Here is a 27,860-nt window from a genome sequence, read left to right as displayed (position 1 = left end):
CCCGGAGGCGAGGGGGTGGCTGGGGGATGTGCGGCCCGACACTTCCGTCCCTAACTGGGGTAGCTCCCCGTCAGAAACGTAAAATAAGGCTTTAGCCGCGGCCCCGCCCCACAAGCTGCTAAGGAGTCGGTGGGGCCAATGTACAGGACGCCACAGGGTTCCCCAGGGCACGTGCCCCAGCTCGCTGCTGCGGTCTCCGCGGTCACGTGACCGCGGCCGCCAGGGCCCAAGCGGCTTGCGCGCCACCTGGTGGCTGCGCGGCCTGGTCTCATTCCCTACCCCTCTCCCTGGCGGTCAGCAGGATGAGGAGGGAGGCCTCAGCATCCTCCTCCGGGAAATGGGGCTAGGGCAGCCACCTCGCGGCTGCCAACTCCCTTCCCCCAGCGGCTTCCTGTTCCAGGAACACGCCGAGCCCGTTCTACCGCGGGGCTTTGGCACTGGCTGTTCTTTCGGCCTGGGATTTGCCTCCCCCAGCTTTCTTCAGGGATGGAATCTCTTTGTCGTTCCACTCCATGCTCCATGCTCCAATGCCACCTCCTCAGAGAGGCTCTCCCTGACCACTGCCCTAAACAGCATCCCCAGAAAACTAACACACTATTCTATTTTCTATACTGAACACCTCCCAACTGATCTCTGAGCTCTCTAGCGTGGGGAATGAGTGAGCCATGAAAGATTAGGACTTAGCGTCATGATCAAGTTCTGGGAGATGTCCAGTGACCTCCTTGTGTCCCCAAGCTCCCAGCCCCGACCTTGTGAGAGGAGGGAGTGTTTGGCGTTGCCCAGGCACTGCAGAGGCTGACAGGAAAAGGCCTTGTTCCGCATGTAGGGTCAAACCCTGTGCCTGCTGCCCCAGGCCTTGTTTAGGAGGAAGGGACCAGGTTGGATAAGAAAGGGCCCACCCCACCCGCCTCCCAAATCATCCAGGCCTAGGGGAAGGGCTTCTCCTTTCTTGCTCTTTAATCTCGCTCTGTTCTCTTGACACAGTTCCAGCAGCCCCAGGCGCCAGCTCAGAGACAGGGCAGAGTGGGGGGGGCCAGCCCTGGGGCGGGGCAGGGGCGCCTCCTTCCGGCCAGCAGTCCGGGCAGCCCCTGCGGCTGTTCAGGCCCAGCAGGCCCGGGCGTGTTAAATAAATAGGGGCGGTCAGTGGTCCTGTGAGTCAGGCGGGCTTGTGGTCTGGGTGGCTTTTGAGCGTATGGAACTTGACACTGTCCAGTTTCTCAAAACGCTTCCCGCAGCGCTCGCAGGTGAAGTTGTACTGCACTTCTGCCGTGTGCTTCTTCATGTGCCAGTTGAGCGATGCGCGCTGTCTGCACTGGTAGCCGCAGATCTCACACCTGCGGGGAGTCGGAAGGCGGCACCGGGGCGGGGTCAGAGCGGGCGCGGCCGGAGCCTAACTACAGGGGCGGGGCCGGGCCCCAGAAACGTGCAGTGCCATCTGGGATGGAGGCCTCCTGGAACTGGGCACGTCAACCCAAGGGGAGGCCACCCGTGGGACCTGCCCTGTGCGGGTCCAGGCCTGGATCCCCTCCCTCCTAGCTCCCTCGGCCCGTCACTCACTGCAGGGGTGTCTCGCCAGTGTGCGTGCGCCGGTGTACCTCCAGGTGGTTCTTCCTCTTGAAGGATTTGCCACAAGTCTCACAGGTGAATTCACGGACACCTGAGAAAAACGCAAGGCTGAGGCGCCGCCCTTGGAGAGGGGGCTATGGAATCTTTCTGCTGCACCTCAGAGAACAAGTAGGGTGCAGATGGACCAAACCCCACATCCTCCAGGCTTGAATGCCAACTCTAATAACCAGAGAGTCTAAAAAGAAAGGCTCCAGAAGGCTGCTCAGGAACCCGCCCCCCACACCACCACCAAACACACAGAGCTGGAATGTGAACTCGGGTTCCTGAGGGGCACAAGGTGCAAACTGTCAAGCCAAGATGGGTCTGAATTTCACCCCAATATTTGAACATTTGGGCAATTTCACATAAAAACCCAAAGTTCTGATCTTGAAAAATCCAAAGCCCTGCCCTTCCGTTGGGCAGAGGCACCAGTGCTGGCCACCGTGTCCACAGCCCACACCTCAGGTCAAGGAGGAGCTTGAGCAGAAGAAACTGTCCCAAGCTCGCTCCCCCACCCTGCCCATCTGGGGTGGTTCACTGTCCTCCCTCAGCCCCGGAACTGCTCCTGCATGCGACCTCCTTGTAGGAGTGGACAGGCCAAGGGGCTGAGTTGGGGACGAGATAACCAGCTCCTACCCAGCTCCACATGACTGTGACAGTCAGTGTCACTGCAGCTCGTGCAGCTCCAGCTCACTGAGCACCAGGAAGGTGGGCACCAGCTTAAGCACTGTACTTCCGCCATCTCACACCAGCCCATGTGAAGGACAAGGAGGCGGCTCTGAGAAGGGCAGCCCCGCCTGGGTTGGACCCTGCCTGCCCCTGCCCTGTGCCCTGGGCCTGACCTGAATGGATGATCATGTGCCGCCGCAGGTGGTTGGATAAATAGAACTTCTTGCCGCAGCCGGGGTGCGGGCACACTTTGGTCTTTCCTTTCCGATGCACGAGGTTGACGTGATTCTGGGGGCGAGAGGGGCAGGAGTGGGGCTGTGGGTGCCATGGGGACAGGTGAGGGCAGCTGGAAGGCAGGCCGAGGCTGGCCTTGCTGAAGGAGGAAGAAGCGTGCCCTTACACTTTGGATGGACTCCTAGGGGCACAACTGGGACCAAATAGCTTTACTGAGCACCTACAGCCAGGCTCTGCGCTGGGACATCAGTCAACCTTGTCATAACCCTGTGAAGGAGCCCAGCCATGAGCCCAGTATATGGGTAGGAAAACTGAGGGTCCAGAGGCTTGGTGGTTTGCCCGTGTCGCACGGGTGGGCAGTGGCAGGGCTGGGACTGGATTCCAGGGCCGTCAGCCCCACTGCAAGCTCTTTGCTCTGGTGCTATGCTGCCCCCGAGGCCTGGGCAGGCATATTCACTCATTCCTTTCTCCTTTCACTCTTTAACTCACTAGCCTATCTACAGCTCCAGTGCCCAGTACCAGGCCTGGCACTGGTAGGTGCTCAATCCGTGCTTAATGAAAACATGACTTGGCAAATTCAAGGGCCTATTGGTGCCACCTCCTGTGCCTGAGGGGCAATATGACAAGACCCTGTCTCTGCCCTTGGGGCATCCCATCCAGGCCCAGAGGGTAAACTGCAGGTACATCCTAGTGGTGCAGTGACCTGGGGCTCACAAGCCCCAGCAGCCCTGGGAACTGGGGGGAGGGGGGGTTCCTGGTGCAGGGGCATCCTGAGCTGACAAAGTGGCCTGGGCAGGAGTTCTGGTGGCTGGAAGAGCAGGAGTGTGTGGGGAACCGCCAAGCTAAGACCAGGCAGCCACTCAGGGTGTGCAGAAAGAGCCTGTGGCTGGTTGAGGAGGCAGGACTGGTGCCCTGGAGAGTGAGAGGGGAAGGCAGCGAGGTGACATCTGGTGCTCTGTGGCTGAGGCAGGATCTGTGAGAAGCTGCTGAGGTCCACTGGGGCGTGTGGGTGTGTGGGAGGCAGGCTTGTGGTGCCTGCTGGGGCCCGGTGGGGCCCTTAGCGAGCTACACTGCCCAGACCCCAGCACACAGGCAGCTGGACACAGTAGCAGGCCCCATCCAGCCACTTGGGAGTGGCCTCACCTGGAAACTACTGAGGGCCACATACACCTGGCTGCAGCCCTCATAGGGACAATGGAACATCTCAAGCAGGCCATCGGCATCCATCACCCGCGACCGCTTGCTCCGTCGCCTCCTGGAGGGGAAGGGGCTCATGGAGTCGAGGCTCCCACACCGGGCTGGCTATCCTCTTTCCACCCCCACCTGCCCGACACCCACTTCTCAGGCTCCTTGGGGATCTCGTAGATGATGGCTGACATGTCACTGCTGTCCAACTCCTCCCCATCTGCCTCTGCCTCAGGCTCTGTACTCTCAGGAACTGTCGCCGCCAGCTCTGCCAGCTCTGGGGCCACTGGCTCCTCCTTCTCCTCCTTCTTGAGCATGTATAGGTCCTCCTTCTCTACGGGGTGCACACAGGGTGGGTGTCCATGGGGACTAAGGCTGTCGGGGAGCCCACTCCAGGGCCACTCTTTGCCCTCCCCCTCCCACATCCCTCCCAATCCCCCAGACTGGCGTGGACCCCCAGACCTTTCTTGGTCTCCATGCCTGCCATGGTGGCGGGGTCCACAGTGCTGGGTTGGCTGCCCTCAGGCTCCGTCTGGGTATAGGCTGCCACACCCTCCATCATGGCGCAGGGTACCTCGTCGCCCAGGCCCCCAACGGGAGCACTGCTGCCTGCTGCCACGTTGAGGTGGATGCCCTCGGCCGTGAGAGCATCGTAGCCAGGGCCTGCGATTATGATCACCTGAGAGCCGGGCACCATGCCTGGCATGGGACAGCTGGCCACCACCTCACCCAGTGCCTCCTGGGGCATGTTCTCAAAGAGGGTGCCAGGGCCTGGGCCCACTTGCACAGGTACTGGCACACACACCACTGTCTCCAAAGCTTCTGGCCCACTGCTGGCTGGGTTGGAGCACAGCGGGGTGCCCTGCTCAGCCAGGCTCTCCACGTGGTGGACATCGAAGGGGATGTGCACGCCGTCTTGGGTGATGAGCCCACTGCTTCCCACTGGGCTGGTGGGGGTCACTGCTGCTGTTGCCACTGTCACCTTGGCTGGCTGGCTCTCAGGGGGCTCCTCAGAGTCAGAGCCAGAGCTGGAATTGGAAGAGTCGGAGCTGCCGGCCACCAGGCCATTGTCCGCTGTGGTGACAGAGGAAAGGGGATGGTTACAATAGTGGCAGCAGCTGGTGTTTGTTGAGGGCTCACCAGGGTTCACTGCCACAAACAGCAGTTACTTCTCAGTCCCCAACCTCCCTAACTGTCCCTGCCTCTCAAAGATGCTATCCTCCCTCAGCCTCTAGACTCACTCTGGTATCCTGGCCCCTCTCTCGTAGCTCTTTCTCAGCCTCTTTTGCTCTTTCTGGTCTAGAAGTTTCTAGCAGGGGCCTCTCCTGAGTGTTCTGCTCACCGCAGGGTCTCAGTGGGGGCCAATGGTGTTAAACACTGCCCTGATTCTGACACCAGCCAGGTGTCCAACAATTCAATACAAAATTCACACTATCCACCTGGATCTAGTGTCGAACCCATAAGACTACCCTTGCTTCAGATGCCCGCTGAAAGTCCTGGGCCGTCTGTGCTTCTGGTAATAGATGGAGTTCCCACAACTGACTCTCTGCTCAGGTTTGATAATTTGCTAGGACAACACACAGAACTCAAGAAAATGCTCCACTCCAATTACAATTTTATTATAAAGGACATAACTCAGCAACAGCCAGATTGAAGAGATGCATAGGGCAAGGACTAGGGGGCAGGGCATGGGGCTGCCATGCTCTCGCCAGGTGGACCACCCTCCCCGTACCTCCTGCTCGCCAACCTGGAGGCCCTCTGAACCTCACTGTTCAAGAGTTTTCATAACCCAATCTCCAGCCCCCCGTCCACTTCCCCAGGGCTAGGGGCAGGGTTGAGAGAGTTCGTGCTCTAATCACATGTTTGGTGTATCTGGTGACCAGCTTCTTTCCTGAAGCTCTCCAGGGGCCACTCCCTAAGTCACCTCAGTAGCATAGACCCAGGTGTGTTCCAGAGGGGATCCTTCCGAAAGGGACTCATTATGAAAATGAAAAACATTATCACTCAGGGAATTCCAAGGGTTTTAGGAGTTCTACGCCAGGAACGGGAACAAAGACCAAATATCTATTTTTATGATGCTACCACCAAGACCCTGGTGCCTCCATGTGGACAGCTCCCACCTGGACGACCCGTGAAGCTGCAGATTCCTACATTCCACTGCCTCCTCTGCTGCCCAGCCCCTGCTGTAGGGGTCTCAAAGGCATTTCACACTCAGCAACTTTGGACTCTGAAACTTCTCTCAGAAAAAGACTGCGGCATTCATGGATGTCCCCATGTCAGCGATGGCAGCTCTGTCCTTCAAGTTGCTCAGGCCAAGGCTCAGGGCTATCCTTGACTTCTCCTTTTCTCTCACACCCACTTCCAATCTGTCAGCAAAATCTGTTGGCGCTGCACCCAAAATACATCCACAGGCTGACAGCTTCTCCCACCTCCCCTGCGAATCCTGGTCATGGCCTCACCATCCCCCTGCCAGGACCATACAGTCCCTTCTCCCTGGTGCCCTGGCTCCCACCTTCACCCAACCCCCACAGTCTAATTTCCTCACAGCGGCCACAGGGAGCCTGTGAACACCTGCTTAGGTCAGGACCCTCTTCAACCAAGAACCCACTCATCACTTCTGTAAAAGAGACAAGCCATGCTCACCAAACCTGAGCCTTTTCCTCCTGGCACCCAGGTGGACTACATTTCCCAGCAGCTGGGTCCCAATGGAATGTGAGTGGTAGTGAGCTTCCAGCCACAAGCTTCCACCTCTGTTCCCACTCAGAGGAAACTAGAGCCGCGGGATAGAAAGAAGCTGGGTCCCAGAGTGGAAGGCAAGTTGCACGTCAGAAGCACTGCAGCATGTTTCAGCACCTGGCCTTACCTCAATTAATATTCTTCCCGATTCCCTTGGCATAGCAGCCAAGGCGCTCACTGCAGCCACAGGGCCAGTGTCTCCTCTCCAGCCCCAATGGCCTCCCTCCCGTGCCTGGGGACACAGGACAGCTTCCTGCCTCAGGGCCTTTGCACTCTCCATTTGCTCTACCTGAACCCTTTTCTCTCAGACGCCTGTGTGGGCTCCCTCCTTCACCTCTATCAGTGGTGTTTTTCCAGGGAGGCCTCTGACCACCTTGTCTCAAACATACCCTTTTCCATCCTTTATTTCCGCCCCCCTCCAAATATTTCCCACCTTTCAGCATACTCTGGGGTTCACTTGTCTATCTTGTTTACTGTCTGCTTCCCCTCTAGACAGTAATCTCCACAAGGACAGGGGGTACCTGTACAGAGTCCCCAGTGCCCAGAAGGCTGTATGGTACAGTGAGCACTTGTTTGCAAAAATGATGGAATCTGAGACCAAGGCTGTGATTATAGGCTAAGGAGGCTGACATCTTACCCAAGTGTTTGGTGCTAACGTCCCCAGATAGGGAGAAACTGGGGACAGGAAAAACGAATGTCCCTTAAGTTACACACTTGTGACACAGTTGGGGCACACTTTCTGGGGACGTGTCCCACACTCCCAGAGGGTCACATGGAGAATGCATGTGTGTGTGTTGGGGGGAATCCCAGTGCTTGCTCCTCCGGCTGTGTGAACAAGCTCTCTGGGCCCAGGGACAACTTGGCTCCTACCTCAGGAGGCACTTTGGGTATTTAATGAGTAAATCTGTGTAAAGGGTTTAGGACGGTACCAGGCTCGGAGTAAGCGCCCTATCAATGTTTCCCAGTATCTGTAGTATCTTAAGCCCCATCCCCGACTCAGGCCCTGGGGCGGCAGTAGCGGAAGTAGGGGGATACCACTGACACCACTCCTTCCTGTCCTTGGCTACATGCTGAAGGAGGCCGCAGTCACCTAGTGAGCTGGGGGGCATGGCTGGGTGTGTGTCTGGGTCCCTGACTGCAGTGTCCAGCTGTTAAGGCTGACACCAGACTCCTCTTAAGATGATGATAATACTCACGACTGAAATAGCTGTACACCTCCAGCCTTCCACAGCCCTGGCAGGAGGGCCTCTTACTGAGTGAGAGGTGGCACAGGGCCGCCCCAGGCACAGAGCAGATAAGGGTGCTGTTGGGGAACAGGGATGGGCCAGGGACACAGCCACTCCCCAAGGGCCCCCATCACCCACAGCAGACGTGGCTAATAGGTTCGAGTGTTCATTCCCAAGAGCCCAGATCCAGCAGCCGCTAGTGTCTAAGTCAGGTTGGGATGTAAGGGGACTCCTCTGGGTGTCACGCCCATCCCAGCTGGACCCATCAGCAGATGAGCCAGTCATTTTACTCCCAACGCCTTAATTTCTTTAACTGCTCAGTGGGGCTAATGACAGGGCTGTGAGGGAAGACTCAGGGTAGCTTGGGGTCGGCCTGGAACAGAGCACAGGACAGGATGGCTGAGGGGCGGGCCGCACGCTGGGGGCCTGAATGACAAACAACGGGACGGCCATTGGCCAGGGTGCCCACCTGGAACACCTCTCGCCCATAGCTTCCCCTTGCCAGCTGGGATGCCACCTGCTCCAAGATGCCTGCCAGCGAGGATTCAGCCCTGTGACTGACCCCACCCTCAGCCCAGGCAGGGCATCTGGCAGGATCCTTCTCACAGCTCATGCTGAGCCCATGAGGCAGGCAGGCAGGCATCCCCTCACCACCCACAGCGTCTCCTCTGCTCCCCCATCAGGTCCCACTGGACCTTCGTTACTGAGTCCCTCCCAGTCCTGAGCTGGCAGCCGCCCCACTCGTGCGACCAGTGTGGGATGGCAGAAGAGGGGCAGGGACAGTGAGAGATGGGGAGGGCGGTGCGATGGGAGGTGGGGAACGAGAGATGGAAAGGGCATGAGATGGACGAGAGATACAGTGGGGGGAGGCAGAGAAAAGGCAGGAGATAGGAGAAACAGGAAGAGAGAGGAAACAGAGAGGATGAGAGAGAAAGAGAGCAGAGAATGGGGAGCGAGGAGAAGTAGAGCAGGATGGAGAGAGGGAAAAAGGATGAGACTGGGAGACAGATCTTGAATCCGACAAAGGGCCGGAACAGAGGAGGAGGAAGAGGCCAGAAGAGAGGAGTTGCACTAGCAAGTCACAGGCCCAGCACCCTTCCCTCCCTCCAGCCCCCGGGCCAGACTGCCGGGACCCCAAGCCCAGCACCGCCTGTGGCTGGCCTTAGGCACAGATGGGCAAACTGCCCCGTGCCTCGGCTGTCCCCCTGTAAAATAGGGACCGCCTATTGGGCTCTGTAAAGACTCGGAGACTGCAGCCAGCCTGATGAGTCCGTGCTCCATCCCTGGAGCCAGGGCCAGTGCTGCCTGGTGCTGTGAGGTTTGTGATGGTAGCCTGAGGCTGACAAGACCCAGGAAGGTGGGGAGGCCAGGGCGACTCTCCCCTTGAGGGGTGTAGACCTCCAGACATTGGAGGTCACTGTGTACCCTTGCCCCTCAGACCCACCTTTGTCACTGTCGGGGTCTGAGTCGCTGAGTGGCTTCAGGGGTGAGTGTAGGTCTTGGAAGTAGCGGTGCCCGGCTTCACACTGCCACACGGCCGTGGTATACAGGCCAAAGGTGGGGTCAAGCTCGGCCAGGTGTGGCTCGTACGGGCAGCGGTGTTTGTGGTCCTCGTACCAGATCACCACGTTCTTCAGGCAGTTCACATTGCGTCGCCGCCCTGCACGCACAGGGCCAAGTGGGTGTGAGGCGCAGGGCAAGGCTGCCCAGGGCAGTGCGGGCCCCAGAACCACTAGGGCCTTCTGGGTCCTGGGAGTTGAGACACCTTCCTGAGCCCTGCCTAGGCCTGTCCCCAGTTCACAGGTGAAGAAACTGAGGCTCAGAGAGGCGAGACATACCCTAAAGGTAACAGACTGAACAGAGACTGTCCTCACTGGATGAGTTAAGTCATATAAACAGTGGTGCCTGGCAAACAGTAGGTGCACAGTCATTGTTAGCTGCCCTGCCCTGTTCCCACGCTGGCCCCCTACAGTCTATTCCCCCCACAGCCACCAGAGGGCGCCTATGAACCCTTGAGTCAGGTCACATTTGTCCTCTGCTCAGTATCCTTCCAGGCTCCCACTTCACTGGGGGGAAAAGCCAGTCCTCCCAGAGGTTTACAAGGCCTTGCATAGTCTCCCCAGTCACCTCCTGTCCTCACGTCCTGCCACCCTTCCCTACCCCTTGCTCACTCCACTCCAGCCTCATGTCCTCTTCCCAGTTCCTCAACCTGAGCCAGGTATGGTCCTGCCTCTGGGCCTTTGCCTTGGCTATGTTCTCTTCCTACAGATAACTGCCTTACTCCCTCCTCTTTCACTCGGGTCTTTCCCTTGGTCAGCCACCCCCACCTCCCTGTGCCTCTAGCCCACCTGACTTGCTGTCCTTTGTCTCCAGGTAGCACTTAGATACCATCTGTCTGTCCCCATGTTTCTTGTCTCTCTGGCACTGGATGTCAGAGCCCCAAGGGCGGGAACACTGATCTGTGTTGTCCCTCCTGTATATCTAGCGCCTACACAGTAGACGCAGGATGAGCAAATGCTGCAAGGGGGGATGGGGACGGTGGAGCAAGACCGATGGCTTCAAATCCTGGCTCTGCCACTCCCCAGCTGGGTGGCTCCAGGCAAGTGATTTGGCCCCTCTGAACCTCAGCTGACCCCTCTGGCCAGGGGAGAACAAAGGTCCCCATTCCTTGAGGGCTGCTAGGGAGGAGGTTAGGGAGTGAAGGCACTGACAGGGCACCGAATGCCCAGGAATTGGTACCAGCAATATGTGTGATGATCCTGATCTTTCAACCAAATGGGAGGAAGCTGTGCCCCTGACCTTCCAGGCTGGAAGATGGGAGGAGGCCCAGGGAAGGTCCTTGGGCCTAGGGTTGGTGCTCGGGGACTCCAACACAGTGACAACCACTGGGAGCACCACCAGCAGCCGCCCCCTAGCCCAGCACTTGCTCCTTATCTCTATCTCCACCCCTTCGGGATTTGGGGGTCACAATATTAGTTCATCTGGCCCCTGCCTCTGAGAACTATGAGAAGGGGAGGGGCTCACTGCCACCAGACGCTCTCCCTGGACTGCTGGCTCTCACCCTGCTGGACGGGGCCCGAGACCCACAGCTCAGGGTTCAGGGGCAGGAGGAACGTGTTCCAGGCCTCTGCTCGGACTGCCCACGTCCAGCTCCCCTTGAGCCTGGCACGCGATATGCCCTTTAAGCCCCAGCACAAGCTGTTCCCTCTGCTCTGCCTGGCTCTTCCGTGGCTGACTCCCACACGCTGGGCAGGAGAGCGAAGGAGCTAAAGGGACTACTCAGGAGATGTGAGGACCTGAGTCTGCAGTCTGGCACTGCCAACTTTCCAGCTGTGCAGCCTGGGGCGGTGACTCGGCCTTCCTGGGTGTCTTCGTGTGTGAGATGGGGGTGATGAGGGTGCCCCTGGTGGGCACAACACAAGTTTGGTCCTGGCCCCACCCGGGGCTGGGTCAGGTCCCATCTCTTGGGCCCTGGTGCTCTAACCTCCCCACCATACCCCTGCTCAGCCTGGCCCTTGTCTTTCCCACGAGACTGTGGGCTTTGTGGAGGCAGGGCTGGGTCTGTCCAGTTCCACGTAGCACCTGGCACGTGCAGGCCCCCCACAAAAAGTTGAGAGAATGAGGGAGCAAAGGAGCGGGAGGGAGAGCACGAGGGAGGGAGGGAGGAAGGGAGGAGACAACAAAGCCAGTTACTCCCAATACCCCGTCAGCCCCCCACCCCTTTGCAGCCCCACTTACTTTTCTTCCTCTTTGGCTTTTTAGGGACCTGCTCCCAAGGCTTCCTGCAACAGAGAGAGGCAGGGGGAATGAGTAGGGCCTGACTGATGATGAGATAATACACTCATCCCGCTCTGGGCAGAATGTTAACTTCTGTTTCCAGGGCCTGTTTTATTTCTTGCGGCCCTTCAGTTGGGCTCTCTCCTGCATGGACACCAGCCCTTGGAGTGGGGTCTAATATCATCACCTACCTCATAGAATGGGAAACTGAGTCTCAGAGTAGGGAGGCTGCCAACCCAAGGTCTCGTGGCCAGGGAGTGGAGAGGTCGGAAAGTGGTACGGAAACTTGGTGAGGCGTGTAGAATTCTAAGAAGGCCCCACGACCCCACTCTCTGGGGTACATGCCCTGCATAATCCTCTCCCCACGAGTGGGGCATTCCTGTGAATATGGTGAGATGCCACTTCTGTAGCTAGGTGACTGAATTAACCAAGAGGAAGCTTACTGAGCTGAACCTGATCTAGTCAGGGGAGCCCTCAAAAGGGTCCTGCTGAAGTTAGAGACTGGAAGCTGAGAATGTGAGGGGGCCTGTGGCAAGGACCTGAGAACTGACTGTCTCTGGGAGCTGTCCTGCCAACAGCCAGCTAGACTGCCAGAACCTCAGTCCTACAATCACGAACACATGAATTCTGCCAACGCTCTGAGGGAGTCTGCAAGCAGATCTTTCTCAGTTGAGCCTCTAGATGAAGACACAGCTGGTCGATACCTTGATTTCAGCCTTGTGAGATCCTGAGCTGAAGACTCAACTAAAATGTGCCAGACTCCTGATCCACAGTGAGATAAGAAATCTGTGTGATCACTAAGTTTGTGATCTTTGTTACAGAGCCGTAGAACCTGGGCTGCCCCATCTAGGGTCCTGCAATGCCTGCCTCCCATGCTGGCCGAGAGCCAAGGGAGACTGTCACTGCCTAAAGGGCTGGCATTGCTCCCTGACCCTAACTGCCTGCTCTATAAGGGCCCCAGCCCAAGGTGCTGTCCCCTCCAGCAGTCCTGCTCTTGCAGCCAGTTCAGGCCTCGTCAAACACCTGCCTCTGGGGCCTTCCCCACCCTGGCTACCCTGACTGCATGCCCCAGTGAGCCAGAGCCTCAGGGGGCCTAGGGCAGGGCCGGGCCCCTATGGCCTCCTACACCAGGATGGCCATCAACTGGCCATCTGCCAGGCAGTTTCCTCATCCCACTCAGGCCATCTGGCTGTGGCCTGGCACTAGCTCTACATAAACTGAGGGCAGATTCTTTGGATCCATCTCCCCTGGACTTGCTAGGAGCCTCCTCTGCTTCCTTATTCTTCCTCTTCTACGCTGCAGCAGCAGGCTCCGTGACCCTGGGTGAGTGACTTTGCCTCCCTGTGCCTCAGTTTCTCCATCTGTAGCATAGGATCTAACAGTATCTTCCTCATGAGGTTGGCATGAGGTTATGTTCATAGTAAAGAGCATGAGGCACCTATGGCAATTAGTAATCACTCAGCAAATGGTGCCAATAATCGTTATGATTATTAATGTTATCCCACAGCCAGGCCCTGGAACGATGACTTCCTTGCTGTCGCTGGGGCCATACTCTCGCCACAAATATCCTGACAACCAGTCCAGGGTCGTACCACAGCTCCACCCCCAACACCTCTGTCCTCTGTCCAGCCTCATAACAATTCTCAGCCCCCACAGCTGTCTGGTCCCAGGACAGCTCCTCAGGGTGCAGGTCCCTAAAAAGCCAAAGGACAGCTCCTCCTTTGTCCTTCCTGCCCTAGGCTCTAAACTCTGCCTGATGAACCACCTCCGCCTTGACCCATCCCAGGAGCCTCTAACCCCTCCAAGTAGCCAGGCTGCCTAGACCTTACCCCAAACCCATGTCCAAACACCCACGGTCACCTCGACCATCTCATGGCCAGTGCTGGGAACATATTGTGCTGGGGACAAGCTTGGTGTCAGTCAGATCCCAGTTCAAGTCTGATCTCTGCTATTGACTGGCTGTGATCTCAAGCAGGTCTCATCCCCTCTGAGCCTCAGTTTCCTCATCTGTGAAGTGGGGATAACATCAGTGCCTCTCACACAGAGCTGCTCTGGGGATTAAACGAGGTCAGGTCACCTTCTGATCCTAAAGCAGCACTTTCTTCTTCAACCCAAACGGCCTCCCCGCACTGCCCGCTTCTCCAGGTCCTACCACCTCTGCAACTCTCTGCAGTGGGCACCTGCATTTGAGGACAACAGTTGCTGGGGCTTCTCCAGGGCCTGACTGTGCTTTCTTCTCAGTGGCCAGCCCCAAATGGTGACTAGCAACTGTCTTTCACTCTCTTCTGCCCTTCACTCTCACCCTTGACTTGATATTCCCACCAGCATCCAAACACGCTGATATTTCTAACACATTGGATTAAAATGACCTTGAGCCCCTTCCCTGACAACTTGCCACTCTTTGCCTGAGTTGTCTCCATAGAACTCATGGTCTCTATGTCTGCACCTTCATCTTCCTTGAGCTCTTTTGGTCAGCGGTTTTCTCTACCATGTAACAAACTGCCCAGTTACGGTCACTAGCAACGGCTGCCTCACTCAGCCCAGCAGCATCCGACCCGTGGATCCTTCGCTGGGGCTAGGACACTGCCCCGCCTGGTCCTCCACCTGCCTCCTAGGCTACTGCTTCTCCCTCATCTCCCCAACTTCTCGAAGCATGGGACAATGGCACTGGGCTCAGACCTGTGTGCTCCGTCCACGCACGTCCCCTTGGCAAGCTCCATCACCATACCATCATCACTCTGGTGACTCCCACACTCAGAGTGCCTGCCTGGCCCTCTCTGCACCACACCACCACCCCAAGCTTGACACCCCACATAGGACTCTCATATGTAACTGTCGTTTTGTCCCCCAACTGGCCCTTCTCAGTTAACAGCAACTGCAACTTTCCAGTTGCTCAAGCCCAAATCTGGGGCATTTCTCATATCCACTCCCATCAGCGAACTCTGCTGGCCTCAACTTCAACCATTTCTCTCTACTTCCCCATGGCCCGGCCTGGGTTCAGCCCCATCATAGTTCACCTGGACCAGTGCAGTCACCTCCTTCCTGGTTTCCCACTTCCTTCCCTCCCCTCTCAATGTCAACATAGGAGTCAGAATGATGCTTTTGATTTTCTTGGTAAGGGTTTAAGTTGTGAAAAGACAAACACAAACACACGAAGCTAGAGAGAATGGAGTGAACCTCCTTGAACCCATACTAGACAAGCCTCTGCCCTCTGCTCTTTAAAATGTCAGCTCCATGAGTCAGTGAACTTTGTTTTGTTCACTGCTGTACCCTCAGCACCTATACATGTGCCTGGCACGTAGTTGGTGCTCAATAAATATTCCTTAAACAAATGAATGAAGAAACACCAGAAATTCCGCTACTGACCATTGTTTCCCTTTTCCCACTGGCTGCTAGAAATCTCTAAGGCAAATTCATGGCTCATTTGCCATTCCAATTATGTCTCTTGAACCCCTCTGGTCAGGTTTTTACCTCACCATGCCACAAAACTGCCTTGTCATGTCTCCTGTGGCTTATGCCTCAACCCAAAAGTAATGATCCTGGCCCCACTCTGTCCCTCATTTTCTTTTCTCTTTTCACCCTAATTTTTACTTCTACCTGCTTGTCCATGTTTTACAGTCCTTGAACTGAAATCCTTCTAGGTACAAGACAGGTTATAAACAGTCGAGCATTGAAATAATTGACTCCCTACCCCTGGTCATGCCCATTCCCCACCGGATACCCCTCACCCTGGTTAGTGTATTTTCCCGGCTACTCATGGGCCCTAGGACCAGGTTTGTGCCACACACTGTCTGGGTTGTCTCAGAGTCCACGCCCCAGTCCTGCAGGCTCCAGCTCAGGCAAACCAAGCTTCTGCAAATACCACCTTCAGCTTAGGGACCTCCAGGGGCTCCCTCTGGCTATTGGTTCTCCAGCTGCACATCAAGTCTCCCTGGAAGCTCTGCAGAAAGAAGTACAGGGTCTGCAACTCTACTCGGATTAGCTGAATCAGAAACTCCAATAGCGGGATACTGGTTGGGGTGCTTTAAGCACCCAGCATTTCCTGCCCTGCTTTTCAGCATATAAACCAGCCTGCCACCGTGAAGAGTGGGTGGGTACAATTCAGCAGGATCTGGTTGAGTCTTGACCCTCGGAATCTTCCCCCAGAGAAACATGCGAACATGTGCAAATAAAATCAGGGCAGAACAAGTGTCGCAGCACTGTTCGTGATGAACAACCATCATTCTAACAAGCTAATACCCAGAGTGCTCACTATGTGCCAGTACTTTTCTAAGCTCTTTGCTGTATTTTAACTCATTTAATCATCACATCAACCTATGTGGCCAGAAGCGAAAAATTCCACCAACGCTGCTCTCTCTCAAGATTGAGATTCTGCAAAGGTCTCTGCCATCCACCTGTGCAGCTAACTTAGGGCTTCCTCTTCACGTGAGTCTCCTTGGGTTGAGGAGCCAAGAGGTTCAGCGGAATGCGACTTGGATTGTGAGGGGTCCTCAGCGTACGTGGGGGTCTAAGGTTGTGGGAATAGGGCCACACACACTCCAAGCTGGGGCACTGGAAACTCATGAGAGGCAGGGCTGGATGGCCCAGGCTGTGCAAGCTTAGTCCTAGGCTACATTGTGAGGGTTTTAGGGGATGAGGCCTGTGAGATCTCAGGGGCCAGCGAGGACCTCCGGCCACCGAGGCCTCAAAAGGCAGGGCCGCGCCTCCAGGGAGTTAGAAAGCTTGCAGGTGGGGCCCGTAGCAGGATTGGGCAGCCAGAGATCGAGCGGGCGGGGCCAAAAGCCCAGGAGGCGGGTCGAGGCTGGGCGCATCCTTGGATTGGGCGTTCGGATTGTCGGGAGGCGGGGCCGCGAACCAGGCGCGTCCCAGGACCGACAGTCGGACACACAGGCCGCTGGGCGGGGCTCAGAGGTGCCAGGGGCGGAGCCTAAGCGGAGAGGGCGGAACCAGGCTCAGCGGGGGACGGGGGCGTCTCCTCCCTCGCTCCCTCCCTCCCTCGGGCCGGGCCCCCTCACCCGTGGCGACCGCTCCGCTGGCCGCGCTCCAGCGAAATGAGGTAGGCGGCGAGCTTGGCGTCGCTCCAGCCGCTGCGGCGCCGCAGGTCCACCCAGGGCCCGTGCGCCTCACCCAGGTACACGCGCCGCACGTCGTACTTCTTCCGGGACTCGAGCCGCCGCCGGGCCCGGTCCGACTCCGTAAGCCGCGGCCGGCCCCGCGCCTTGCGGCCCGCCGCGCCCTCCTCGGCCGCCGCCTCCCCGCCCGCTCCCGCCTCAGCCTCCGCCTCTGCCTCAGGCGCCCGCTCCGCCATCCCCCCCTCCCTGGTTACCAGCCTCCCCCGTTGTTAGGAGCCCGGCAGGAAGTGGCGCGCATCTTCCGCGCCGCCGGGAAAATTCTCACGGACTCTCATTGCCTTGCAGCGTCAAAAGAAGACCGAAAGCGGAAATTGCGCATGCGCACAACAGGCACATGCAACCACCCGTTTTCTGCTTTTCTGTTAAAACTTTCTAACTTCGTAGAGACGGAGGGAGGGGCTGAAGGTCTGAGGGTAACCCCGGGAAGAGCCAATTGAACCCGTAGACCTTGGGGAGTGAGGAGCTCCTTCCTCCACACCTTTATCCTGAATGCATGCTGGAGATGATAAGGTAAGGGTGGGAGCTGTCAGGTGAAGGTATAGGTAAGGCCTGGGTCTGACCTCTCAGACTGGATTTGGAGAGCCCTTGAAAAGCGTGCCACCAGGCTTTAAAGGGGCAGGGATGCCACACTGCCAGAGAGAAGAGGAGGGAAGGGAAGGCAGCCCCAAGCCGGGAAACTTTTATTTGCTGTACATTCGAAGGTCATATCATACTTTTCACACCAGTCCAAGTCTGTGCCCATGTGTCCACTCAGGCTCAACTCTGGCCTTGCTGTTGTCGCTGCGAATTATCTTCCTCTTCTTCCTGTCCCTCAGGTGGTGGTGGGGATGGCTCCTCTTGTCCTGAAGAGGATGCCAGGAGCTCCCCGGTGGATGCTGCCAGGCGGAAGACCACCGGGATTTGGGCCAGGGCTGGGTTGGTCTCCTGCAGGCCCTGGATCCACTTGGCCAGTGTAGCCTGGTCGTGGGCCCCCGCCATGCATATGGCAAAGATAGGGCCTTCCTCCACTGTTGGGAGAGACAGGCCCTCAGTTTGTGCAGTGGGGACTGGAGCAGTCCCCCATCTCATGTCTACAGCCCTTCCAGGCCAAAGGTGGGAGCTTTAGGTTCCCTTTTGCCTTTGCACAAGATATATACTCTTCCTAGGCTGCCCATCCCATGCTTCACTTAGGTGATGCCTTCTGGTTCTTCAAGATTCTACCAGAAAGTTCTCCCAACTCCCCAACTGAGGCTGGGTGGTGTGCTCCTCCCCTGAGACCCTAAGAATATAAGCTGCTTTTCCCCCCAAAGGCCCTGTCCTGGCCAGACTCCATGGCCAGTAGAGGTGCTCCATGACAGGGCCGACAGGCCTGGAACCCCTGGGTATGTGTGCGCATGCACACGCATGTGCTTGGATATCCGCTGGGTCTCAGTCTGGACCCCACCCCTCAACCCCAGAAGTCACAGCTCATCTAGTGCGGTGTTTGGAGTCCTGCTTATCCCAGTTTTTACCTTCATTGATGTCAAACTCGTAATCATCCCAGCCGCTTCTCCCATATTCCAGGTCCAGCTGCATCGGGTAGTAGAGGTTCCATTCCTCTGGAATCTCCTCTGCTTCCTACCCCGGGGTGGTGGTGGTGAGATGCAGGCAGGGTCAGAGGCCCTGCCTCTGATCTTGCAGCCACCTACAGCTTGCCCCCTACCATCACCAGGAACTGCCCCCTTCCCACATTCCATGAGCCCTCACAAGCCCTCAGGGCAGTGCCAGCCCCCTCCCACCCCCACTTGTGCTTTGGGCCCTCACCCTCTCCTCGGGGGGCAGCAAGTCAGCTCTGAGGATGTGGTAATAGACACATTTGTTGCGGAGCCACAGGGAGAAGGGGCCCTCGACGAAGATAGGTCGGGCTGGGTTGTGGCGGGCCAGTGCTGCCTGCTGATCAGGACTCTGGATTCCTGGTATGGAAACATGCCCGGGGGCCCTGGCTGAGGGTCTCTGTCCAGAGGCCCAGGGAGTCCACTCAGCAGGCCCGGTAAGAAACCAGCTGCCCCATGTACAGGGCCTTACCTACGATGTGCGGCTCGGTGGGATCCGCTGTACCTGTGAAGTCTTTGGATGAAGGCATCTGCAGGCAAGAGCAGGGGTGGAAGCTGGTGACCCCCAGCCCCCAAAGAGGAGCCGGGGAGAGAAATGGGGAAGGGGGGTCCCAGCGAATCTGGAGCCCATCTACTGGGCCTCATACATGTCACTCAAGCCTACCCCGTCCTTGCATCTATCCAGTTCAGCATCATAGCTGCCAACGTTTAAGATGTTCACATAGCAGGAACCTTGGAGCCCGCTCACCTGTGTTAAAATCTGAGCTCTGCCAAAACTGTATGACTTTGACCAAGTCATTGTGCCTCAGTTTCTCCAATTCAAATGGGGATTATAACAACACTTAATTGAGATGGTTTTAAACCACTGACAATGCCTGGCACATAGTTAGTGCTTAGTGCTTGTGAAATTTAGAAAAGAAAAAATTACACACACAGAATACCCCAGAAAGGAGACACAAGAAGCAGGTCACAGTGTTTTCCTCTATAGAGGACAGGGAGGGAAGGAATAACTTTTTTTATCTTCTTAATTTTACATTCTGAATGTTCAAAAATTAAATGAAATTTAATTTTTAAAAAAATGCAGATACGCTCTGATCGAAACATCTGAGAGTGGACAGCTGCTGGCACACACATCATCCATCATTTCAGGTTAAAAGTAACAGATGGATCAATGGGTCCAAACACAGAATGGACCCCCAACCATAGTATTAAGTGAAATCAGCAAAAGGCAAGATGCAGAATGTGTGTAATGCTCTGCCACTGGAGAAACACTTTTAAAAGTATACTTTTTGGGGTGGAAAAAGTGTATGTTTTGCTTCTGGGCCCTTTTACTGGACAATATATTTATACTGACTTTTTGTTTAACACTGGATTTTTTTTTTTTTAACATTTGATCGTATGTTTATCTCTCATGCTATTAATCTCTAATGGTTCTTATTAGCAGGAATACATGCACTTATTTGACTTGCCCATCAGCATACATAAATAGTTTTGACATTACCAATAATCGTAATGCTATGGGATTAAGTTCAGGATTTCTCTGCAGATCTTGTTTGTTAGAATACAGGCCATACCACTAAGGTTGGGCAGTCAGATGACAGTAACTCAAAAGGACTTTCTCACTGGTTATGCTATCAATTAGACATTTAGCCACATCCATTTGTGTACAATTTTGGTGGGTTTTTCTTATTTTTTTAATACACAAAACATAGTTTAATAAAAGCTAATCCATATTAAATAAACCCACATCTCTCTTCCATTCCTGTTTTTTCTATCCCAGCTCCTCTGCTTGCCCAGAGATGATGATTTCTATAAATTTCTGACTTTGCATTGTTTATTTTTGTGAAAATAGGCAAATAGGTATATGCAGTTTTATTTCCCCTCCCTTCTCACACTGAAGGTAGCTGACTTGTTGAATATGTGGATTGTTTCCATTCTAAATCTTGGTAGCATTAGTGGTCATTTACCATAGCTTCAGGCTCTCTGTATGTATTTTTCATAATGAGACGGGGAAATAGAATATTTAAATACAAAGGATACATGTGCAAAAAAAGTATCTACTTGCAAACACATGGCGTCTCTCTGGAAGGGGACACAGAAGTGATGACCTCTGGGGAGATGGGGCTGAAAGGCCAGGAGACGAGAGAACTCTTTACTGTATATTCTTGTGTACTGTTTGGCTTTTTAATGCATTACTTTAAAAAATGAAGCAATGAGTTAAAAACTACCCTGCAATATGTTGCTACACTCAAGGCCAAGTCTCCATCTTCTCTCACCTGGACATTACATCACCCACTACCTTACCCCCTCTGTCCTTCCCCTACCATCCAGCACCACCCACACGGCCACTAGAGGGTACTTTCAAAATCACGACTCCTTCCAGAAACATGGCTTCCCCCCATCCCTCCTCTTGGCTCTCTCCTCACCAAAAGGTTCAAAACTCCGTCCTCCATGCTGCTTCTCTTCAATCCCAACTTGCACCAAAGGAAGCTCAGCATCTTCCTCGACCCTCCAAGCCCTGGCTTATGTTGCTCCCTCTGCCCAGAATACTCTCCTCGCCTCTCCTTTCCTGCCTGAGCCCAGCTTACCTTCTCCTCCAGGAAGCCCTCCCCACTCCCTGCCTCTTCTGGGCTACCATGGCCCCCAGTGCTTCTGCACCTCAGAACCAGTGGATCTGTCTGTTATCCGGCATCCGCCTCCAGACAAGTGCTACGAGGGGCTCTCCTTGGATCCCCCATGTGGCCTGGCGTGAGTGGGGCCCTCAGGAGAGGACGTGAGGGGGTATGGAATATTTCATCCAGTCATTCAACAGCTGCTGAGTGTCAGCTTTGTGCCAGATTCTGTGCTGAGCCTTGGGTGACACGGGGAACTGAGTCATACTGAATAAGTGACCAAGCTCAGTACAGGGCAGGGGTGGTTAGGAAGGGGACTGAAAGAATGTGAAGTCCTGGGGAAGAGTGTTCCTGGCTGAGGGAACAGTGAGCACAAAGTGTACAGGCCTAGGAGGGAACTGGCACAGATCACTCAACAGAAAGGAAGACAGATGCCTGGAGTATAGTGCATGTGGGGAGTGGACTAGAAGCAGAGGTCAGAGGTCAAGCTGCAGTGAGGAATGAGGGCCATAGGAATCCAGTGAAGGGCTCAGTCCAGAATCATGGTCTTTTGGGCTGAGTGAAGGGGGCTCCAACCCACAGTGGCAGCTGAGGGTGTAGACAGGGGCAGATACCTGGTAGACGGTGACCCTGGCGCTGAGGTCAGGTTCCATGTGCCGCAGGCCCAACCTGGCCAGGTCCACGGGGTCCTGGGGTAGATCCTGGGGCATGGGGAAGGGGTTGACATTCTTGAAGCGGGAGAACCACAGCCTCATGCGCACGAACTTGAGCATGGGATAGCTTTTGCGCCCAAATATCTGAAGCAGCAGGAACTCCGTCTCCTTGTTGGGCATCACCCCTGTGCAAGGCAGATGGCAGCACAGCCTCAGGGAGGGGGCACAGAAGGGAGATGTGAGGGATGGGAGCCAGCAGAGGCGTCCAGGACCAAGAAACGTGGGGAGGGGCAGATTGAAAAAACCAGAGACAGAATTGAAGTCAGAGAATTGATGGTAGAGAAGGAGGAAAGAATCAGAATTTAAAGGAAAAATTAGAGGGATAGAAGAAAGAGATGAGAGACAGAGAGAATGAGAGAGAGGGGGAGGAGGTGCAGGCCAGAGAGGGAGGAGACAGAGCCACGGAGCTATAGAGGGGCCCAGACCCGAGAAGGGGACAGCCACGCCCCTGCCCCGAGCCTTCTGGCCTCACCGTGGTTCTCCATCTGCTCCAGGATGGCAATCCCGCACTCCTGCTGCCGTGGGTAGTGGATGAAGATTTTCTGAAAGATGCTGCGAGGCCTGAAGACGTCCTTGGGGAAGATGTCCAGCAGCATGTTGTAGATGGCCAGGTCCTGCTCGACGCCGTACTCTCGCATCTTGCGCAGGGCCAGGTAGATGAAGTCAACGTGGCCCCGCTTGTGCACGTTGTGCTGCCCGAAGTTCTGCACGGCCTGCACAAAGCTAGCCTTGTCCCGCGCTCCATCCGGTGCCTGCCTGAACAGCTCCTCGTGGGGTGCCAGCGCCCTGGCCGGCCGCCGCGGGGGCTCAGGTGGGTGAGGCACCAGAGATGAATCAGATTTGTGGGTGGTTGAGCTGCAGTGGAGGCCCCTCAGGGCCTGGGAAGACACCTGGGGACAGAGAACTATTGCTGGAATCTGGCACTTCCCAGTGCCCCTAGGGGATTGCTGGGCTGGCTCTTTTCTGGGAAAAGTGCCAATGGGCATCCCTAAGGGCCTCTGAGGAAGCTTGCTGTGGTCACAAACCCAAGGTCAGGCACCATTACAGGCAGAAAACAACGGTGAAACCCCCACGGAGGCAGCTGGGCAACATCCACTACAAGAGCACACACGCCCCTTCTGCACTCCTGCTTCTGGTATTTAAATATGCCCGCTCTAAACACACCTACACCAAATGAGTTTTGTGCACCCGCTGTGTCTGTGGAAATGGCCCCAAGGTGCATTGGTAAAGAAATGATAAAGCAAATGGCCGTGAGCTTAGACAAAGCACCTGCTGCTGTAAAAGTCACTGAAGAGGTCTCGTGTGATTTGAGGTGAGCTTCGAAGTATATTGTTAAATGAAAAAGCAGGGTGTGAAACAGTATAGGTTCCCATGTGTGTAAAAATCCCAAACTTCCGTATAATAGATCCTCATTGTTTGGGAATTCCGTATTTGCAAAGTTGCCTACTTGTTAAAATGTACTTGTAATCCCCAAATCAGTACTCCCTCATGGCACATTCCCAGTCATTTGAGGACACGTGCAGTTGAGTCCCCTGAGGTTGAACGAGGGGATGCTCTGCCTTCTTGTTTCAGCTCTCACACTGTCAACCATTGTCCTTTTAGAGGCTTATTTAGTGCATGTTCCTTGCATCTTTTTGTTGGTGATTTTGCTATGGAAAATGGCCCCTAGCGTGCTGCAGAAGTGCTGCCTAGGGTTCCTGTATGCAAGAAGGCTCTGCTGTTGCTTACAGAAAAAATACATGTGGCTGATAAGCTTCATTCGGGAATGAGTTAATAATGCTATTGGCTATGAGTTCAATGTTAATGAATCAACAATATATTAAATAAAGTGTCTAAACAGAAACACACATACAATAAAGTTATGTATTGATTGGTTGAGGAAAATGACCAGAGGTTCGCAGGAACCCTGGGAGCAAAGGTTTAGTAATCACTATTTCAGTGCATGCAGCAACTTTGTAGACCATAACTACTGCAAGTGATGAGAATTGAGTGTAAGTATATATAATTTTGCTTCTATGAAATATCTCTGGGAAGAAATAGAGTAAGTGGGTAATATCTCTTGCCTCTAGATAAGGGAGCTAAGTGGTAGCAGAACAGGACAGATGCTTGTCATGATGTCACATAAGAACTTTTTGAATTTTAAATTATATTGCCCACTGTACCTAACTGTATTACCTATTCAAAAGATAAATTTCGAAAACTGAGTTAAAAAAAGATAATGCAGATTTTGGAGTCAGCAGGAGTCTCAGCTTGATTGTCCTCTGCCAGGTGACACCCACATTCCACTTTACTGCTCAGGCCTCAGTTTCCCCATCTGTTATGATGGCATCTCCCTTGGGTTAAGGAGGTCTTACTTCCAGAGGGAGGAGTGCATGCTGCAGGGAGCAGACCAGATCTCTCTAGAACAGAAGTCAGCAAACTATGGCCTGTGGGCAAATCCAGCCAGCTGCCTGCATTTTCTAATAAAGTTTTATTGGAACACAGCCATGCTCATTGATTGTTTCTGGCTTGGGGCTGCTCTGCACTACAGTGGCAGAGTTGAGTAGCTGTGACAGAGACTGTGTGGCCCACAAAGCCAAAAATATTTACTATCTGACCCTTTACGAAAAAAATGTGCCAACCCTTGCTCTAGATGGTACACTAACAATCTCATTAAATTTTAATTTAACTGAATGTTTAAATTAGAATGGTTATACATTCCAATAAGGCATCTTAAAAAATATACAGCTAATAAGAGCTAATATTTACTGAATATTCTTATGTTCCATGTGTTGTTGAGCACTTACTGTACCCATGTTACTGAGGCCCGGGGGGTGAAGTGGGATGCCTGGTGTCACATAGCTGCAGAGCGGCAGAGCTGGGACTGGAGTCTCTGCTCTGCTGCCCCCAACAGCTATCCTGAAGTCCCGCTCAGATAAGGCAATGTTTAAAAAAAAAAAAAAAAAAGCGCTCATTTAAAGTGAAAGTGAAAGGCAACAAATACTCCAGGTGGTGTGTGCATAAGGCAAACATCAGAAAGGAAGCTCTAGAATATCCAAAAGAAGGGGAGGACCCTCCCCCCAAAGGATACAATGTAATGAAATGTACAGCGCAGGGCCTGGCACAAAGGAAGGGCTCACTCAGGGAGCTATTAATATTATCAGCACTGTCATCGTCATTGCTTTTGCAGTCTATGGTCATTGATTGGCTTGGGCCATCTGGTCACTTTGGGTAAAGGATGGAAGTTCTATTTTCTGCCTACATCTTTACAAGGAGATGTAGACTCCTACATACCCAGAGTCACCACCCAAATCTGCTTAGCTCATACATTCTTATTTTCAAATTCAACTCCTTCATACATGTGGGACCAGCACTTTTTAAAATGAGTAAGAGACATTCAGTTGGCCCCTTAGAGCAGACAGGCCAGCCCAGACACCCCAGAGCTGGCTTCACTGGGTGGGTTATGAGGGTTTGGGAGCAAACTCCAAACCTGCCTCCCTCCACCCCGATGACTTCTTGGCTGGCAGTTACCTGAGAGAAGGGGCGTCCTGCGAGGGTGGTGCCACAGATGCCTCCCCAGCCCCAAGACAGGCGCCGGGCCAGCAGGTTGGCCTGGGTCCAGCTCATGCCTCTGCAAGTTGGACAATCACCTGGCCAAGAGAGAAAGAGACAGCATCAGCCTGGCACCCTGCCTACTAACAGAGATGAGACCCCTCCTTTAGGCGGAGACCCCATTCCAGACTGCATGGCTGGCTAACTCACCAGCTCCGCTGGTTTCTCATCCACAAGATGGAGCTTAAATGATTGTTACAACCAAGGCTCCCTGTTCTGCTGGGCCAGAGCCTCCACTATCTAGAAGAATGTCCTCCAGTAATAGTCCCCGTCTCTACTGGGTCATTCTTTTCATTTTTTAAATAACTTTATTCACATACCATACAGTTCACCCTTTTAAAGTGTAAAATTCAATGTGTTTTTCTTTTTTTTTTTTTAGTACATTCAGAGAATTGTAATCTAATTTTAGAATGTTTTAGAACACATTAGCTATCACTCTCATTTCCCCTCATCCTCAATGCTGGGCAACCAGTAATGTACCATTTCTACAAATTTGCTTACTCTGGGTATTTCATATAAATGCATTCATATGATATGTGTTCTTTTGTGGCTAGTATCTTTCACATAGCATGTTTTCGAAGTTTATCCATATTGTAGCATGTATCAGACCTTTAAATTAAATTCCTTTTAATTGCCAAAAAAATTCCATTGTATGGATATAACGTTTTATTTATCCGTTCATCAATTGATGGACATTTGGGTTCCTACTTTTTTACGATTATGACTAATGCTGCTATGAATACTCATGTAGAAGTTTTTGCGTGAACATGTGCTTACACTTCTCTTGGGTATAGACTTAGAAGTCATACTGCTGGGAATATGTTTAACATTTTGAGGAGCCCCTGGAACTGTTTTCCAAAGTGGCTGCACCATTTCACATTCCCACCAGCAATGTATAAAGGTTCCAGTTTTTCCACATACTTATTATTGTCTTGCCCATACATATTGTCTTTTTATTACAGATACCCTAGTGAGTGTGAAGTGGCATCTCCTTGTGGTTTAGATTTGCATTTCCCCAATGATTAATGATGCTAAACATCTTTTCATGTGCTTATTGGCCATTGTATATCTTCGCTGGAGAAATGTCTATTTAGATCCCTTGTCCATTTTTAAAATTGGGTTATTTCTCTTTTCATTATTGATGATATGTGTGCTGATGGAACTAAATATTTATCGCCAGCCTTGAACTCCAGCCTCCATACCTGCCACTTTGCGTATACCCAGCTATCAAACTTAATTTGCTCCAAATTGATATCCCTGCTTAAACTTGTTCCTCCCCATCCTAACCAATGGCCCCACCATTCGTAGTCATTCAGGCCACAAATCTAAGAGTCACTGCTGTGTACACTATGTCCCTTACTCCCCCATTTAATCCATCAAGTAGGCCTGATGACTGATTACTTCCAAATCTATCCCAAATGCACCGATTTTTTTCCATCTGCAGGTGACCACCCTAATCCATGACCTCTTTCCCAGACTCCCACTTCTCTTCTTCCTTGCCTCCAGTCAGTTCTTCCCACCTTGGCCTTTAAAATGTGAACTAAATTCAATATTTTCTGCCTAAAATTGCTAATGGTATATCACACCTAAGATAAAATCGGACAGAGTCTACACCTCCAAATTCAACTCTTATCACTGGCAGCTCCATCTACACTTCCTTAAACAAGATATGTTTATTCTAGTCCCAGAGCCTTTGTATTTGCGTTTCCTTCTGTTTGGAAATTTCTTCACCCAGATCCGTCCATATTTGTTTCTGGTCATTCAGGTTTATATACAAACGGGGCCTTCTTTGACTGCTGCCCCACTTCCTATCTAAAGTTCCTATCACCCTGGTAAATGGATTTTTAACAAATACTACTGGAATCAGCTGTTCTCTTTATTTCTGACTTGTTCAGTGTCTGGCTCGTCTTCCCAGGAGGAGGGGGATTTTTGTCTGTCTTCCTCATTGCTGTGTCTCCAGCACCTGGGACAGTGCCTGGTATGTGGTAGTGCCTAACAAGTATCAGTGGAATGGGAAGAAGAGCTAAATGTCTACAAAACGTCTATAATCTATAAATCTGAACAAATCTGAACCCCGTAGTGTATCTATAGGAGCTCCGAGGCTGGCTGCCAGGATTCTTGGGAGAAACGGGCAAACGAGGGTTCGAATTGCAGCCTAGCTACCGACCTGCGGTGTGACCTCGCGAGAGGGCCTTAACCTCTCGGAGCCTCAGCTGTCCCGTTTGCAAAATGGGAGATTAAGGACGTGAGGAGGCGGGTACACTGAGGGAGGCCTTTACCCGAACGTCCCGCCTTGCACCCTAAGAGGTCACGGTGCCCTGGCCCTGCAGCAGGTCTCTCTGGGGCCACCCTCCCGCGCTGCCGGCTCAGAACGGGCAGCCCCAGGGCCCTGCAGTTCGTGCTCGCCTCCCCACGCACGACCTACCTACTCAAGCGGGCGGCCGCGGACTCCCGGCCGGCTGCATCTGGTCGCTGGGCGCTGCCATGTTGCCCGGAGATTTTCCAGGTCATGGGCCGCCAAATCAAGGAGACAGCAAATCAAGAACGCCAGTTTAAGGAGGTCCCGCCCCAAAGAGAGGAGCACCAATAGCAAGATGGAACGACCTCGGTGCCGCCTTGTAACGAGCCAGGCCCCACCCCTAACGAGGCAAGCCGCAACCCCGACCTGGGAATTAAGGAGTAAGGCCTGGGAGGAAGTGACTGCATCGTTCTCGGCGGGTGGGGGGACGGGGGAAGTTCGCGTGAGTCCAGCTAGCTGCCCCAGTTTTTCCACCTGAAATGTGGGAATAAAATATTAAGGGTGGCAATA

General features: G+C 53.8%; 2 protein-coding genes and 1 long non-coding RNA gene across 3 annotated transcripts; 1 reads left to right on the top strand and 2 right to left on the bottom strand.

The window, feature by feature from the left end:
• Positions 1–939: 939 nt before the first annotated feature.
• On the bottom strand, positions 940–16,793 carry ZNF653 (zinc finger protein 653). The gene is made up of 9 exons (XM_039873122.1): positions 16,448–16,793; positions 11,394–11,437; positions 9,100–9,315; positions 4,156–4,767; positions 3,847–4,027; positions 3,652–3,763; positions 2,448–2,562; positions 1,558–1,657; positions 940–1,334 (listed from the first exon to the last, which is right to left on the bottom strand). Exons 1-9 carry the CDS (start codon positions 16,738–16,740, stop codon positions 1,157–1,159), a joined length of 1,851 nt encoding a protein of 616 aa, XP_039729056.1. The 5' UTR covers positions 16,741–16,793; the 3' UTR covers positions 940–1,156.
• On the top strand, positions 16,448–26,903 carry LOC120610821 (uncharacterized). Its single transcript, XR_005655007.1, has 3 exons — positions 16,448–16,563; positions 16,850–17,074; positions 21,955–26,903. It is a non-coding gene; the product is annotated as an uncharacterized LOC120610821 (long non-coding RNA).
• On the bottom strand, positions 17,214–27,609 carry ECSIT (ECSIT signaling integrator). Its single transcript, XM_039873123.1, has 8 exons — positions 27,477–27,609; positions 24,971–25,089; positions 21,933–22,350; positions 21,362–21,585; positions 18,608–18,665; positions 18,347–18,495; positions 18,055–18,160; positions 17,214–17,571 (listed from the first exon to the last, which is right to left on the bottom strand). Exons 2-8 carry the CDS (start codon positions 25,064–25,066, stop codon positions 17,321–17,323), a joined length of 1,302 nt encoding a protein of 433 aa, XP_039729057.1. The 5' UTR covers positions 25,067–25,089; positions 27,477–27,609; the 3' UTR covers positions 17,214–17,320.
• Positions 27,610–27,860: the final 251 nt, after the last annotated feature.

Source organism: Pteropus medius, unplaced genomic scaffold, assembly GCF_902729225.1.
Source record: "Pteropus medius unplaced genomic scaffold, Ma_sr-lr_union100, whole genome shotgun sequence".
NCBI classification, from domain to species: Eukaryota; Metazoa; Chordata; class Mammalia; order Chiroptera; family Pteropodidae; genus Pteropus; species Pteropus medius.
This window is presented reverse-complemented; position numbering and strand designations above follow the sequence as displayed.

Coding starts and splice junctions, on each gene's coding strand:
- ZNF653 (XM_039873122.1), bottom strand. CDS start 16,740: ATGGCGGAGCGGGCGCCTGAGGCAGAGGCGGAGGCTGAGGCGGGAGCG. Junction 3,764..3,846: donor ATCCCCAAGGAGCCTGAGAA/GTGGGTGTCGGG, acceptor CTTCCCCTCCAG/GAGGCGACGGAGCAAGCGGT. Junction 1,335..1,557: donor ACTGGCGAGACACCCCTGCA/GTGAGTGACGGG, acceptor GACTCCCCGCAG/GTGTGAGATCTGCGGCTACC.
- ECSIT (XM_039873123.1), bottom strand. CDS start 25,066: ATGAGCTGGACCCAGGCCAACCTGCTGGCCCGGCGCCTGTCTTGGGGC. Junction 18,666..21,361: donor CCAGGGTCACCGTCTACCAG/GTATCTGCCCCT, acceptor TCTTGCCTGCAG/ATGCCTTCATCCAAAGACTT. Junction 18,161..18,346: donor TGCTGCCCCCCGAGGAGAGG/GTGAGGGCCCAA, acceptor ACCCCGGGGTAG/GAAGCAGAGGAGATTCCAGA.